At 37.0% G+C, this 17,640-nt stretch overlaps 1 protein-coding gene across 1 annotated transcript; it reads right to left on the bottom strand.

Annotated features, from left to right (window-relative positions):
- Window positions 1–5,243: 5,243 nt before the first annotated feature.
- Window positions 5,244–8,315, bottom strand: LOC133783043 (zinc finger CCCH domain-containing protein 1-like). Its single transcript, XM_062222569.1, has 5 exons — window positions 8,143–8,315; window positions 7,264–7,375; window positions 6,525–6,627; window positions 5,584–6,410; window positions 5,244–5,491 (listed from the first exon to the last, which is right to left on the bottom strand). The coding sequence occupies exons 3-5, from the start codon at window positions 6,559–6,561 to the stop codon at window positions 5,387–5,389; spliced, it is 969 nt and encodes a 322-aa protein (XP_062078553.1). The 5' UTR covers window positions 6,562–6,627; window positions 7,264–7,375; window positions 8,143–8,315; the 3' UTR covers window positions 5,244–5,386.
- Window positions 8,316–17,640: the final 9,325 nt, after the last annotated feature.

The raw sequence follows: 17,640 nt of genomic DNA on the forward strand, positions 1-17,640 counted from the left end.
ATGATTTTTATTTTTTTTAATGTATAAAAAATAGTTTGATTTATTAATTCTATTTTTTAGTGTTTAATTCATTAATTTTTAATATGATTATAGATTTTTTAATTTAAAAATAAACGCATGGCGCTCACATGGCCAAGACATATCAGCATGTAAAGAGTTATGTCAGTCTTCTGTTAGTCACATGTGTTGAAAAAATTAAGAGGCACGATACAGTAGTAATATAGTTCAGGGTAAAAATCATAAATAGCTTTTATTAGACTTGTATCGGTCAGTCGCAATAAATAGTTAGATAGAACACTCCTACCACATGAATTTGGGACTGTGTACACAGGATCAAATATCTGGTTGGTTTTATATATTATATTCATTTTTCATAATAGTTTATATTTTATGATTATTTGCAAAATAGTCTTCAAATTTTTTATAATTCTCTTTCCAGATTATTATTTAAATAAGAGAAATGCTATATTTCACGGTGGAATTTTATCCCGGGCAACGTGGCTGTACTTTTTTTTATTTTTAACTGCACATGGTTATAATACAGGACTGAGTGTAATTTTAATAATAGGAACAAAAAAAAAAAACAAAAGGAATGCCACTTTTTTTCTTTCTTCTCGGTTCATTTATCTCTTATTACTATGTTTATACACAATATATATACACGACAATTCTTTTATACTTTAAACTCTATCGGTAGAGTTCTCAATGTTTCTCGACCCGTGAACAGTTTTTGGCGCGATTTTTTTTTATGACCATGTATATTGTAGCTATTTAGAGCATTCTGCAAATTTTCAGAAAATTTTGAATAGTTTACAGAACCGAAATCTAGGTTCAAACATGTTGCACGTGTGACTAATTTTTTTTATGCGTGTGAAAAGCAACATGTTTGAACTTAGTTTTCTGTACTGTAAACTATTCAGAATTTTTTGAAAATTTCCAGGATGCTCTAAATAGGTACAATATACACGGTCATAAAAAAAAATCGCGCCAAAAACTGTTCACGGATTGAGAACAGTGAAAGCCCTACCGGTAGGGCTTCACTTTAAACCCTACCGGTAGGGCTTTCACTGTTCTCGATCCGTGAACAATTTTCGGCGCGATTTTTTTTTATGACCGTGTATATTGTAGCTATTTAGAGCATCCTGCAAATTTTCTGAAAATTCCGAATAGTTTACAGTACAAAAAACTAAGTTCAAACATATTGTTACATGTGTGACTAATTTTTTTTATGCGCGTGGAAAACAGCATGTTTGAACCTAGTTTTCGGTCCTGTAAACTATTCGGAATTTTCTGAAAATTTGCAGAATGCTCTAAATAGCTACAATATACACGGTCATATAAAAAAAATCGCGCCGAAAACTATTTACGGGTCGAGAAACACTGAGAGCTCTACCGATAGAGTTTAAAGTATAAAAAAATTGTCGTGTATATATATATATATATTGTGTATAAGCATAGTAGTAAGAGATAAAGGAACCGAGAAGAAAGAAAAATAGTGGCACTCCTTTTGTTCTTTTTTTGTTCCTATTATTAAAATTAAACTCAGTCCTGTAGTATAACCATGTGCAATTAAAAATAGAAAAAAAAGTACAGCCACGTGGCTCGGGATAAAATTCCACCGTGATATATAACATTTCTCTTTAAATAAAGGGCAATTCTTTAGTCCCTCACTTGTATTTGATGGTCTTAGTCCTTCATTAATTTTTCAGCTATTGGATTCATGGTGGATGGTGAGATTGTGGTGTTTGCTTAAGGATATGTTAAAATACACATATATCCATTCATATCCTTTAGCAACCGGCTACCTTTTGCATATTTTTTTTTTTTGGTTATATTTCTGTAAAAAAAAATCTCTATTGGAAGTTATGTATTATTTTTATGGAAGCAAATCTATTGGAAATTTAAACTTAATAAAAGTAACACCAACTTACTGCTATTATGTTACTATTTTCATGAGGTTGGATTTTAAGTTTCGGGTATTGTTTCATGCTAATATTATTTTGTTGCATATCATCTTCATGTGATAATATATGAATTGTTTATATTGAATGACAAATAGTTTTATGTATATATATATGTATGAACACACACATAATTTGGTTCTCTTTCTATTATTATTATTTTTTTCCAGGTTCTTGGCATTAATCCAATTTAAATATTTGATACAATAAAGATGAAACATTAGAGGAATCACATGAATGCTGAGAATAGAGGTGATGAAGCAATGATGCCAGAAAAGGTTAAGCCTCTCTCTTTAAAATATTAGCTAAATGAAATGTTCATTTATTTAATATTCCTATTATTTATGTGCTTTGTAATCTTTATAAGTGATGTTGTAGGCTTAAGGTGCTTCAATCACTCTTTTAGGCCTTCTTTTATTTATTTCTTTTGCATTGTAAGTATAGATCATTGGGAGTTTTGCTGTAACTAATTTCAGGCCATTTATTTCAATGTTTCCAGCTTTTTGTGGTTGTGACTTCGAGAGAGCATGTACAAGTAATCATATTTTGTTGTTAGGAAATAAACAAAAATCCAATAGAGTTGATTGCATATATTTTAGATTGATGATAAAAGTTTGCAGATTGATTTCGGTTCGCTGCTTTAATAGAAAATATATATATATATATTAGTGAAACTCATAGTGCATTATTTGTTTGTTTTATGTCATATCAGTTATCTGCAGCTTTGCTTCTTAGTTGATTAATCAATTTCAAATGGGAAAATGATAAGTTCTTTTTATATTGTTATTTGTGTACAACAATATAGACGGTAGGATTAAAATTTGATCATGAGCGCATCCCAATAGATAAAATGTTGATGAGGTTTGTACTTCTCTAACTCATAATCTCATCTTTTTTATTGTGTCTATACAATGTATAGATGTGTTTCCCCTATAATAATTAGCAGTTTCATAAATATATAATCACATACTCTTTGTCATGTTAAGTTTCATTTGTTATTGATCATTTTTTTCCTTTCAATTTTATCATTACTCTCATCGAGTTTTATATTGTTTAACTAACTTGACTTGAAATTATGTACATTGTAAAATTGTCTTTTGGCTCTTTACAGAGTGTGCACTAATGAACAATTTTGATGTACAAATTATGCAAATTAGATGCAGTCTGCATTCCTCTACATCAACTTATTGGACTAAAATTTTCATCATAATATCATGTAAAGTTAAAATCTCTTAACTTACTATTTGCTCCCAAACTTTCTAAAATTAGACTTAATCACAGTTCAACTGTCACAACAGAAAACAGTAATAACTGCAGTTTTAGTATTTGGCAGTTTTAGTGAGTGAAAACGATCTTTAGACTCAAGTTGGTCAATAGATTATATTAATAGCTTTATAGAGAGAATATGTAACTTAGATATCATCTTGTATTTAGCATTGACAAAGGCTGTACTAAGTTCTTGTATTATGTTGATGAGAGTTTGAAAAATAAAAACAAAGTTCTTATTCAGATTATATAACTTTGTACTGAGCTCGATTTGTGCTTACTAAAGAGTGTTAGTCTCATCCACTCGATTTAGGTCATACTTGTTTGAACCAAATAAATTTCTTATATTGTTAACATGAGTACCATTTATCTAATTATCATTTGGTCGAAAATATATTACTAGTGCAATGTTGTCAACATGAGTAATACAGCTAATAAAATTCTCTATGATGATCATGAAACAACTAAGGCTCATGAGGTGTGCTCATTGGATTCTAGTCATTGTTGGATTTTTTTATTATTATTATAATAATAAAAACAATATTTACTTCAAGTTTTTTTACTTTCAGCTATAACATTATTACTCATCACTCAATTAAATATTACTTACTAGCATAAAAATGTTACTTATACGCAAAAAAACAAATAAAATTACTTCAAGGTTTTTTACTTTTCGATACAACGTTATTACTGACAATTTCATTAAAAATTACTTAGCCGCATCAAAAAATTACTTATCCAATAATGTAAATAAATTCAAACACAATACATTTTTTACCTTATTGCCCTCGACTATACACTTTTTGGACAACAAATTATTTTATTGTCATTACTTTTCACAGTCATATCAACACAATTTCTTAGATTCGGTTTACACAACTGGTCAATCAAGCATAAAGTTTAAAAAAGAAAAACACCAAAATTGTTCAAAGATTGACACTTGGCAAATTATTTAGGTCCCACTTGTTGGACTAAGTCCCCTTAGGGACTAAAGAATTTGCCTTAAATAAAATAGATATTTGTGGTATAAATACTTAATATTTTATACTTGTTACATTGTTACAGTTAAATATTTAATTTTTTATTTTTACAGTAAAAATATTCAATGTTCAATATATCTTAAAAATAAATACCTAATATTTTTTCTTTGCAACAAATATACTTAAAATTTTTAAAACATTATTTTTTTCAATACTCACCAGATATGTATCATTTTGTAATTTAAGTATTTTTGTTTTCAAAATATGTATTTTTTAAATTTGTATTAATTTAAACCATATTTTCAATTCATTATTCTAATTTAACAGATCAATATAGGAGACATGAGGTATTTTTGACGCAAAGAAAAAAAATTAGGTATTTATCTTTAACATATATTGAACATTGAGTATTTTTACCGTAAAAAAAAATATGTATTTAACCATAACAAGTGTAAAATATTAAGTATTTATACCACAAATACCCCTAAATAAAATGATACAAAAAATTCATCTATTTTTACCAATTACAACAGTAATTTTTTGCCATATGAATTTTTGCGTCATTTGTAAATTATTTACACCAAAATACAAAAGAGTCATCGGCATTTGGCACTCCTATAAATATATATATATATATATATAAGCTATAACAGTTTTATTTTATTTTATTATTTTAAGGAAGATGAAAATAAATAGACAAAAATACTTGAACTCAGGAACTCCATCTAATAATGAAAAAGAATAAAATCAAGAAAGACTAACTAAATTGTGTGATGCTTGTTGACTCTCTCACAAAAATCTTCCTTCTTTGGTGAATGTTTTTTAAACTCTTTTTGAATGGTTTTTTTTTTTTTTCTATCAAACAAGATGATGAAACAAAGTACAAACAATTTGGATTTGGCTTCTTTTTCTGTTCTTTGAATGTGGAAATATATTTATAGATTTTAAACTCTACCCAACAACTATGGCAATATTTCAATTTGTTAAATCCTCCCTAAGAAGAGTTTGTAAAGCTAAACACGTGTAAATCTTAGGATTATAATCTGAAGAATTTTTTAGGAATTGCAATTAGGGTTATAATCTGAAGATAACAATAACATATCCAATTGCATATTTACATTTTTTTGAAGACATCCTACTTACTTAACTTAAGAACAAAAACCCCCCATTGAGCAGCCATTATTTGCCCTCTTCAGCCATCCTTTTGCGTATCTCATGAGCCGTATTAAATATGCCAAGTGTAGGCGTGTTGCAGACGAAGCACTTCTTGTTCTTCGTATGATGCTGCAAAGTTACAAGACCAAAAATTAGACTAGGCAATTTTTTATGAAGAGAAAAGGCACAAAAAAATTCACAAGACCAAGAAGAAAGATTACCCTCAATGCGCAATGCTCACAGAAGTAATGCTTGCATTTTGTTACAACGGGATCAACAAAAGGCTGTCGACAAATGAAACAAGCGAAGGGCAATGCATTTTCATCATCGTCTTCATCACTCTCGTCGCCATCATCCACATCACCTACTTCTCCTAATGCTAAATTTCTCTTCCTTATTTTCTCTGCGTCATCCCACTCCTTTTCCATCTGCCATCCAGACTTGTAATCCCCACGATCATGCATAAACTTGCATGAATCTCCATATCCACAATAACCAGTTTCTTTATAATCTTTGCAGATATCTGGCTGATAATCAAATCTTGTTGAAGTTCTAATGTGAGCAGAAGCCCTGAGTGGCCCATGTGACCCTCCAGCTTTCTCGCTGGCAACAGTCTGCTCCCTTCGAAATCCTGCCTTAAAATCAGTATAGGCGTTTACCCCTTTGTACAGCTTTTCATCCCAAGCACCCTTTTTCTTTCCCTTCAAAGCCTCCTCTGCCTGCTTAAGTACCCTTTCACGAATAGCTCGTGCATCTCTAGTGAAATCAGTTTCGGTCTCTAGTGTTGCTGTTGCTCTGCTGTCATGTTGGACTTGAATTTCCTTCGAAGACTCAAACTGAAAGACGGGAGTGTCAGATGCTACATTTGATTCCGCAGGTATGGTGCTCTTAGAAGGTCCAGAAGAAAAATAAAGCTTATTGTCCGATTTTGGGGCCTTTTTCTGACTATGCAAAAATGTGCTATCTGTATTTGATTCTTCATCATCTTCAGTAACCGTTCGCTTTCTGATGTTTTTGTTCTTTGTCGCCTTTCGAAAAAAGTTGCAAACTGAAAATGTAAGGGACAAATAATGTTGGACGAATGGCAAACAACAACAAGAAGAAATACAACATAAACAGATACCAAAGACAATAGTATCACACGACTTATGCAAATAAATACCTTGTTCAGCCTGTGGCTTTTCCTCAGAATCTGCCATATAAGGTTCACTCAACTTGGACTGATCTCTCTAGAAGAGTTGGAACCTTGATTTGTGCTTGAGAACCTTGAAAAGTAGACATACAAGTGAGACTATTGAATTACAAGACAAAAATATAAAATCCCAAAATAGGAAAAGATTGATACTCCTACAAATGAATCAAAGACTTCATATTGCACACACATAAAAGTATGAAACAGTACGTAGAATGGGCTAGTTTAGATTAAATTTATGTGTTTTGGATGAACACTCACAACAAAAACTAAGGGTGAAAATGGAATTACAAAGAAACCCAAAAGAAAATCATACATGTGCTCTCTGTAAGACAGTGTAGTGTGTTGTTAGGTTTAAACTTATTAAAATTAAGTTTTTGGCTGAGATTAGTCAAGCCTCCATAGCTATTAAAAATCATATTGGGGCATTATTTACAAACAAATTCAATCAAAACCCAATATTTTTTCTGAATCAAAAGCCTACTTACACATAAATTAATCCACATACCTCACTCTAAAATTCAAACCAAATTCTAACAAGTCCAACTGAGAAAAAGAAGCAAAAGAATTTGATTTCACACAAGTTGTTTTACTTTTTCCTAATTGAGATTCAATAAAAGCCCAAAACTTAGTTCCACCAGATTAGTTTGATCTGGTTCAAAACCGCTTTTAACAGTAAAGAATAATGAAAAAAAGAAGAAAAAGGTACCTGAGAAAGAGACTTCGTAGCCGAAGACGGTGGAACTTCGTCGGAGACCGTAGACGAAGGTGATAAGAAAAACTCAAATGCGCTTTTGGTGCTTCCTTCCTTGTGAAGCAACCTGAACATACAGAGTAGAGAAATTATGCAATTATGAAGGTAATTCACTGGCTTCTTTAGGCAATTATGAAGCAACCAAATACAGCAGAGAAACATACAAATTCGCTAGCTTCTTTAGGCACTTATGAAGCAACCAAATAGAGCAAAGGAACATACAACTTAAAGAAAGAGCAATGCTCCCCACACATTAGACATGTTTTTTACCCCAAATATTGACATAATATTTTATATGAAAAGCTTCAAAGCTTGAAGGAAAGGAAAAATGAGTCAAAATGGTAATATATATATATATATATACATATATATAACATTCAGAGTGAAAACAAGATTCTACGGATATGTATTCAGAGCAGAGTTTACATAAAAGACTACAGCAGATTCAAATCCAAAGCTTAGTAATTGATACCTTATGTGGGTAATGGCAATGAACACAAAATATATAAATAGATATTATATATATATATATATATGTGTGTGATGAGGTTTTCACAGAGAAAAACATGTTGATTTCTAGGATCAAATAGATGAAAATTTTGTTTAAAACCTCGAAATTCAACCTCAACTACGTCGACCCTAAAGTTTGACGACCCCATAGATTACAAAGCCTAGGTTCAATTCTAGAAGAATGAGACTAAGAAAAAAGAGAAAGTTTTTGGCTTGTTCGTCTGTGTTTTGGGTGGGTTGAAGCAAAAAAATCAAGTTGAGTAGTGAAAACGCACGAAACGCTAAAAGAATGAATATAGTTTAGGAGAAGAAGAGAAAGTATACCAAGAGTGAGGCGGAGGACGTCGACGTTGCGGAGCTGAGCGGCGGTGGCTAGGGCAGAGAGGTGAGGAAGCTCTCCAAGTCGAGGTCACCCAAATCTCCGTTGTCCAAACGAGTTAGGGAAGGGTATTTTGGATATTTAATGTCATTTGCGAAAAATAAAAGGGTATTATATTTGCACAACATTTTTTTTATTAAAAATTAGTATATAATATATATTTATCAATTCATACTCGTATTTTTCTAAAAAAAAATTCTTTTCATATTCTAAGAAATACATATAAATAATATATACTTTAAATATTTAAATAAAATAAAAATTAAAACAAAAGAAAGATTTTTTTTTTTAAAAGCTATACATTATTTTTTTTTAAATTATGAAAACAAGATCAAATAAAACTCTTGAAATTAATAAAAAAAAAGAATTCAAACAATGTCAAAAAAAAATTAAGAAAAAGAGTTAAAATTATTATTTTTTAATTAATATGGTACCTATATATATTTTTTGGTGTAAATATAATGCTCCAAATAAAACTATATGCACCTTTTTTTTAAGGGGTATTGAGTTATATAACATTCTTCACCGAACAATTTAACTATATAATCCTCTTATGATTCAAATATGTATATATTTTTTATTAATTTTTTTTTTACAATTTTAGTAATAAAATTACTAATATATCCCTACTCTAAAACGTAATATTAATATTAGACTTAACATAGCATCTCACACAACAGAGACACTTCCTTTCATACGACTCAGCAGACTCTGATCATCTCATTCTCTCTATCTCAGCTAACTCAAGTGCTCTCCATTTGAGCTAGCTTAGTATTTTTTAAAAGTCCAAGCTTGTCTAGCCATTTGATCACACTATTTATCTTCTTCAGTTTTTTTTCTTCAGTTTGTCTTCAAACAAAGGTATGTAATTTTAAAGTGGATTAAAAAAACTTGATAGACAACTACTTTGATTTTTGTTCTTGCTAGAGTTTTGCTATTAGTGGATAAATTTGTTTTTTTTCTTTATATATTCTTGATGATATTAAAGAATGCAAATCATATGTTTGTGAAAATGCCTCAATGAATTAACTTTATTAAATTAAATTGAGATTTTCAACTCATATACTATATGTGCTGTTGCTTATGGTTTTATATTTTAAATGAATATTTACATTGTTTGTACTACTTCATTATCTTTTTTTGTTAAAAAAATATATTGGATATGTGATTAAGGGTGTACATATTAGCTTAGTTTTATAATTGATATGTTAACAATCTTGTTTTTATTGAAGATTACAATCATGGTGCATAATCACTTCAAGTCAATTTCCTTAGACTCATATATTCAAATAGATCTTATTATAGTGTGTGGGTAATGATATTTTTATGTAAATTTACTTTCTATTAGCGTTTTTAGGTAGATCGACTGTCTAATTACCCAAGCTCAACTCTTATACACTCTATTTCTTGGATTCCATGGCACGGACGAAAGTACCAAGCATTAGAGATCCACAACAACCGATTCAACGACGGTTGATTATTCACGAATCTAGTCTGGAGTCGTGCTCAAAATCGTCGGATTCTAGTGTGCCACCAACACCTCCAGTAATGAGGTAAATGAAGTTAAATACATTTTTTCTATTCTTGTACTTTTTTTATTAGATAATATATTTAATTGAAATCAATTGGCTATAAATTTAGAGCACTAAATGCATGATTTGAAAAATATTGGTCTAAAATGTAGAACTCAACCAAAACAAGTAGAGCTCAAGGGTTATGGTTGAAATTTTAAAAAATGCTATGAACTTTCAATTTAGAGCTCGACTAGCTTGAGTCGAGATTTGCAAAGTCTAATTGATAGAATAGAGCTCGACCATATATAGTTGAGATTTCCAAAGTCTAATTGATAGCATAGAGCTCGATCGGTGAGCAGAGCTCAACCATATATTGTTGAGATTTCCAAAGTCTAATTAAAATTATAGCATAGAGCTCGACTGATGTGAGTAGAGCTCAACCAATGAGAGTAGAGCTCGACCGATGAGAGTGGAGCTCAACCATACAAAGTGGATATTTCCAAAGTCTAATTGAAATTGTAGAATGGAGATCAACTAGTGTGAGTCAATAAATACCATAAATAGTCGAGAGTTCCAAAACATAATTGAAATTGTACCATAGAGCTCAACTAGTGTGAGTAAAACTCTACTGATGTGAGTGGAGCTCAACCATACATAGTAGAGATTTCCAAAGTCTAATTCGTTGTAGAAAAGAGCTCAACTGGTATGAGTAGAACTCGACTGGTGTGAGTAGAGCTCGACCATACATAGTCGAGATTTCAAGGCTCAAGTAGAGCTCTACCAAACATGGTTGAGATTCCAAAATTTTAATGAAATTTTCATAGGTTTTCTCAACTGGAGTGGGTAGAGCTCGTCTAACATATGTTTTACTCTATTGATTAAAATTTTATCTTTCTCTTGTATTTAATTACTAGGTACATAATGAAGAAGAGTCGGTGACATATTATGAGAAACAATCAGAATCACATGTTGATGAACTTCCTCTGTGCCACGACAGAATACACTTTCAGTAAGTTTTATTTTGTAATATATTTAATTTTTTATGTTATTTATTATTGAGAAATATGATATTTAATTTATTGCAGATCGAAAAGATGCCTCGATTGAAGCCTATATTAGAGGAGAATGAACACTTTGAGTGCAAGATAGGTGTAAAAAGTAAGATGGATGATGTCACAAAACTTATCAATGATGTACTAAAGAATGAATCGACCAACTTAAAATCGTTCAAGGAATCTCCATTCGGCCACTTTCTTGAACTTAAGAACTATGAACATTCAAATCAAGTGATGTGGTTATTACTCATTCAGGAAGCCGACTGTGATAGAGAATCAGAGATGTGGTTTATTGTTAATGAGGTGCCGATCTGATTCTCGTTGGTGGAGAATGCATTAATATCTGGGCTAAAATGATTAGAATATCCAGAAGGTTGGAAAAGTCAAGCTAAGTCAAACACATTTAGAGACAGACACTTTCGTGGGAAAACAATAGTTAGCATTGACGATGTAAAGGCCAAATTTACACAAATGTCCAACCCAAACCAAAATAAAAAAGGTCGAAGGAATGTAAATGTATAGCCGAGCTCTACTCATATCAGTTGAGTCATATTGTAAAGGTTCTACCAAACTCAACCATGTATAGTTGAGCTCTACTCATGTCGGTCGAGCCATACAGTAAAGGCTCTCAAAACTCAACCATGTATAGTCGAGCTCTACTCATATTAGTTGAGCCATACAATAAAGGTTCTACCAAACTCAACCATGTATAGTTGAGCTCTACTCATGTCAATCGAGCCATATAGTAAAGGCTCTCAAAACTCAACCATGTATAGTCGAGCTCTACTAATATCAGTCGAGCTCTACTCATATTAGTTGAGCCATATTGTAAAGGTTCTACCAAACTCAACCATGTATAGTTGAGCTCTATTCATGCCAGTCGAGTCATACAGTAAAGGCTCTCAAAACTCAACCATGTATAGTCGAGCTCTACTCATATCAGTCGAGCTCTACTCATATTAATTGAGCCATATCATAAAGGTTATACCAAACTCAACCATGTAGAGTCACATTGTCACATTTATTAAGATTCAATTATTCTTATCAAACACATTGTCACGTCTCCTATCTACTATATATAAATTATTGCATTTAATTAATACAATAATATTCATGCCAATATTTTACTAATAAATAAAATTGTCAATATACTTAATATATTAATTGTACAAAAATATTTGTATTTTCATAATTTTCCTAGACAAAATTGTCACATTTATAAATAAAATTGTCAATATACCTAATATATTAATTGTACAAAAATATTTGTATTTTTATAATTTTCCTAGACAAAATTGTCACATTTATTAACATTCAATTATTTTTATCAAACATATTGTCACGTCTTCTATCTACTATACATAAATTATCACATTTAATTAATACAATAATGTTCATGCCAATATTTTACTAATAAATAAAATTGTCAATATAATTAATAAATTAATTGTACAAAAAATATTTGTATTTTCATAATTTTCCTAGACTAAATTGTCACATTTGTTAAGATTAAGTTATTCTTATCAAACACATTGTCATGTCTCCTATCTACTATACATAAATGATCACATTTAATGAATACAATAATGTTCATGCCAATATTTTACTAATAAATAAAATTGTCAATATACTTAATATATTTGTACGCCCTGATTTTCCTACGGGCTGATTAGCAGGCCGAGCTTCGAGAGCCTGTCTTGAGGTCGTACCCCCTCAGCTCGAGGAATCCTCAAGGACTCGCCAAGACTCCCAAGACCGGGGCAAGGAATCGAAAGGCCGAAGGTCGGGTCAGGTGCACAGCTCGTGCTGCGAGCTGGATATGTAGGCCATGGCCCTTCGTAAAGTCAACACACGCAAGATAAACGTGCATATATCTGACATCACGTGTCCGATATCTCCCTGACTTCTCGGACACGCTGCAAGAACGTGCGTGTTCAGACACCCACGGTAGGGTTGGGCCGTGCGGCCCATTATTTCCTTATCTAATCGATTTGACCATACTTATGTGTCAGGTTTAGGAATTAATCATGAATGTCACAGAGTTGATATGACAAATAAGAAGGTCACGGGATGACCTCCTTACCAACTTCCACGTGCCTTCTCCTATAAATATGGAGACCTTGGGAGTTGATAAGGGTTGGAACAATAGTCGCTGGAGAGAGACATTTTGTAACCAAATACCCAGAATATATCAATAATATTGACTAGTGGAGTAGAAGGATTTTAACCTTTGAACCACTTAAAAAACGTATCTCGAGTCACCTATTTTATTTACTAAGATCTTATATCTATTACGGTTCTACCTTTGGCACTAATCTTCTTCTCTCTTTTTCTTAATTACCTGTTGCCAAAGAACCGCGTCAACAGTTTGGTGCTTTCATTGAGAGCAAGTTCGATTAGTGCTGCTACAAACGTCCAACTATGGTGACTACTCGATCCAGGCATGGCAACGATACAGAACAACATGATGGGCAGGAGGCTCATCATATCGCCATCCCTGATGAACAAATTCCTGAAGTCCAGCAGCGGCCAGGAAACCAGCCGGCGGGCCAAGACGATACTAGTAGTTCGGCGCCCCGGCCACCTAATCCGAACCCGTGTTATTATACTGCGGTGGAGATGGAGAACGCTCAGCTGAGGAGCCAGTTAGCAACTGCTAGTCGGCAAATCCAGGATATCCTGGCCCGATTACCCCCTCTCACAACCAACATTAACGTTGGAGAGAGGCAAGGTGAGGCTCCTAAGTCTCGCCGGGGTAATCGGTCCAGGCATAGCCGTTCAGACAGACTTCCAGCGGCCAACTCCACCCCTTCATCGCACCATCGAGACGCAAACCTCGAGGAAATGCCTGGGACCGGACAACAGCAATACAGCCGTTCGGTTAGGACGTCGACTCCTAGCTCTCAACCATCCTCGAGGACGCCCAGAAGAGCTCGAGGAAGTTCCCGGAGGAGATCCGGGGAGGGCCCACGTCGTCAGCCCGTCCCCGAAGACCGTCCGGCGCCTCGTCCAGATCGCCCGGCGCGAGACCAGCAAGTTGGCAGGGCCGAAAGGCCCCCACCGAACTTGATCCGTCCAGACAGAACCAGGATCGCTTCTCCAGTCAGGCATCCTCCGTCTCCGATCAGATATCCGTCTCCTCCTCGACTCGCCCGAGACATTCCAGCTTACGGGAGTAGTAGGAGAAACCCACCATCAGCGGGACCTTCCCGGCGTAGCAGGGCGCCGGAAGAAAGCTCAGGTCCTCACCACCGAAGACGGACTCCAAGCCTGTCCAGTAGGATTCATTGGATCGGCAGTCTCCGGAGTGATCTCTCTGGAGGAGACCTACGTCAGCGACTAAGTTCGGCACAAAGCCACCGGACCGCCCAGGGAGACGACCTTCGAGATCACCTCAACTCTCACAGAGAGGATCGAGCTAGCGATGGTAGTCAGGCTTGCTCGGGGGGGCCCGATCCGAGGTACGTAATGGAGGGAATGCCCCAAACAACCTATCTCAAGATAGGAGGGGCAATAACCCACCTAACATGTACAATGGATCCGGAGCTGTTGAACAGCCCCGGAATAACCAAGGATCTCAGGACCAAACCCTCGAGCGCCTAACTCAGATGGAGGAACTGATGAGGAAGCTCCTGCCAGAAAAGGAAAAAGACGAATATGATTCGGGAGACGAGATGGAACTCTTCGCCCCCAACATAGCAGCGACGCCATACCCATCCGGTTTCCGTATGTCTCACTTATCAAAGTTCAACGGGGACGGAGATCCGTCGGACCATTTAGGGATGTTCAACACCCTAATGATGGCCCATAACATTGGCCCGGAGCTGAGATGCTTGATCTTCCCTTCCACACTGACCGGACCTGCCAGACAGTGGTTCAAGCAAAGTAAAAGACAGTCGATTAGCTCCTGGAAGACCTTCTCAGCTGACTTCAAAAGGGCATTCCGCGCCTCCCAGGCCGCCCGTGTTCAGGCTGACTCCCTGGCCAATGTGAGACAGCAGCCCGGTGAGACGCTGATGGCCTACCTGAGCAGATTCGCAAACTTCGCTGCCCGAGCTAGGGACGCGGATGAAAGCTCCAAGCTCATGGCCATGAGAACCGAAATCCTTGTCGGAGGAGACCTATGGAAGGATATACAGAGGAAGGGATTCAGTTCGGTTAACGAATTCCTTAACAGAGCCCAAGAATGGATAAACTTGGAAGAAGCAGAAGCCTCAGCCGCGGGAACCAACCAGGTTCCCGAGCAGCCCACTGGAGTAGGGACGGAGGTCGTGGCAGCGACCCCAGGCGTCGTACAGAACAACCAGCCCGGTGGAGGCAAAAGAAAGGGGAATGGCGAAAACAATCAGCACAGCCAAAAGAAGAATAAGTCTGTAGACAAGTTCAAGCCCGTGTTCACGACATATACCGAACTCACTCAGTCAAGGGAAAGTATTTTCCTGGCCAACTCTACTCAGGTCCCCTGGAAGAGGCCGAAACCATTGAAACACCACAAGGGAAAGAGAGATACTTCCAAATTCTGCCGTTTTCATAATGACGTCGGACACAATACCGACGATTGCAGGCATCTCAAAGATGAAATAGAGACTCTCATCCGAGCAGGCCCCTTGGCTCAATACTCACGGAATAGGGTCCCAGCGAGTCGGCCTGCTCCAGACGTCCCAGCCGGTCAGCCCGGGACTCGGATAGATCAGGACGTCCCTCCTCCCGTGATCGGAGGAGAGATATCCACCATCTCTGGAGGTCCGCACATGGCTGGCACGAGCAGAGGCGCCCAGAAGAGATACGTAAACGAACTAAAAGCTCACAACGGAGTGGAGTTCGTCCCGGAGCAGCGTCAGTCAAAACAACAACGATTAGAGAAACAACCAATTACTTTTACGGAGGAAGACGCAGGCTATGTCCAGTTCCCTCACAATGATCCCTTGGTTGTAGCAGTCCAGCTCGCTAACCGGAGAGTAAGGAGGGTGCTGATAGACAACGGGAGTTCGGTGAACCTTTTATTCCAATCCACCTTAGAGAAGATGGGTCTGGCTGTCGCCGATCTAAAGGCAACCTCCATGATGCTGTATGGTTTTTCAGGAGAAGGATCGGCAGCGATAGGGACGATCGAGCTGGTGATCACCCTAGGAGAAGAGTCTCGGACAGTCTCTAAACTACTTGAGTTCGTGGTCATTGACTGCTCCGCTGCCTACAACGCCATTTTGGGCCGGCCTACGCTCATAGCTTTCGAGGCAGTCACTTCCATTCGACACCTCGCCATGAAATTCCCTACTTCAACAGGAATCTCCACCATCAAGGGCGATCAGCTTGCTGCCAGGGAATGCTACAGCATTTCCATGAAGGGAAAATCTAAAACCGGGCAGCTGGCTATGGCCATTCTGAATGAGGAGGAATCCCAGGAACCCTTGGTGGCTCCTGAGATTGAAAAACCTCAAAACGCCAAAGGGGAAAGTGTCGCCTTTGGTGAGGACATTGACCCCCGGATAGGCGAAGACAGGTCCGAGCTCTAGGCTATTGAGGAGCTCGAGGAGGTGAACCTTGATCCACAAAATCCATCACGGATGGTCAAGCTCGGGAAAAACCTCTGTAGCAAAAGGAAGACGGAGCTGATTACGTTTTTGCAGGCTAATTTAGATGTATTCACATGGTCGCACGAGGACATGGTGGGCATCAGCCCGAGTGTCATCATGCACACGCTCCATCTGGACAAAAGTGTTCCTGCTAAGTCTCAGAAGCAAAGACGTTTAGGAACAACCCGAGCTGAAGCCCTAGAAGAAGAAGTGACCCGACTCAAAAAATGTGGCTTTATCCGTGAAGCCAAATTTCCAATTTGGGTCGCCAATCCCGTGCTAGTTCCAAAGCCCAACGGGAAATGGCGGACCTGCATTGACTTCTCCGACCTGAATAAGGCCTGCCCCAAGGATTGTTTTCCATTGCCAAGGATCGATCAGCTGGTGGATGCCACGGCGGGATACGAGCTCATGTCCTTTATGGACACGTACTCAGGCTACAATCAGATCGCGATGAATCCAGCAGACCAGGAACACACCAGCTTCATGACCCCGACTAATGTCTATTGCTACAAGGTCATGCCGTTCGGTCTGAAGAACGCCGGAGCTACCTACCAAAGGCTAGTAAACAGAATGTTCGCGGGCCAGATCGGAAAGAACATGGAAGTGTATGTTGATGACATGCTCGTCAAGTCAAAGACTGCCGACAACCATGTTTACGACCCGGGAGAATGTTTTAAAATACTACGAGAATACGGCATGAGGCTCAATCCCCAGAAATGCACTTTTGGTGTCGCATCCGGAAAATTCCTGGGGTTCATAGTTAATACCCGAGGAATCGAAGCAAACCCCGACAAGATCAGGTCATTGCTCGAGCTTCCTTCACCTAGGTCGCGGAAAGATGTCCAAGGCTTGACAGGGAGAGTGGCCGCACTGAACCGGTTTATTTCCAAGTCAACCGATAAGTGTTTGCTCTTCTACAACCTGCTTCGGGGAAACAAGAAGTTCGACTGGACATTAGAATGTGAAAGCGCCTTCCTCGACCTGAAGGTGCATCTGGCTGAACCGCCTGTGCTATCCAAGCCCAAGGCTGGTGAGCCTCTTTTTCTTTACCTAGCTGTCACTCAGGATGCAGCTAGCGTCGTACTGGTACGAGAAGAGGACCAAGCTCAGAAGCCAGTCTACTACATCAGCAAGAGACTCCTCGGGACAGAATCACGATACCCGCTGATGGAAAAACTGGCGTTCTGCCTAATTACGGCCTCGCGAAAGCTCAGGCCGTACTTTCAATCTCACTCGATACACGTCATGACCGATCAACCTCTAAGGCAGGTTTTGCAAAAGCCTGAAGCATCGGGACG

This window comes from Humulus lupulus, chromosome 6 (genome assembly GCF_963169125.1).
Source record: "Humulus lupulus chromosome 6, drHumLupu1.1, whole genome shotgun sequence".
Classification (NCBI taxonomy): domain Eukaryota; kingdom Viridiplantae; phylum Streptophyta; class Magnoliopsida; order Rosales; family Cannabaceae; genus Humulus; species Humulus lupulus.

Coding starts and splice junctions, on each gene's coding strand:
- LOC133783043 (XM_062222569.1), bottom strand. CDS start 6,561: ATGGCAGATTCTGAGGAAAAGCCACAGGCTGAACAAG. Junction 6,411..6,524: donor AAAGCCACAGGCTGAACAAG/GTATTTATTTGC, acceptor TTACATTTTCAG/TTTGCAACTTTTTTCGAAAG. Junction 5,492..5,583: donor GTGAGCATTGCGCATTGAGG/GTAATCTTTCTT, acceptor GTAACTTTGCAG/CATCATACGAAGAACAAGAA.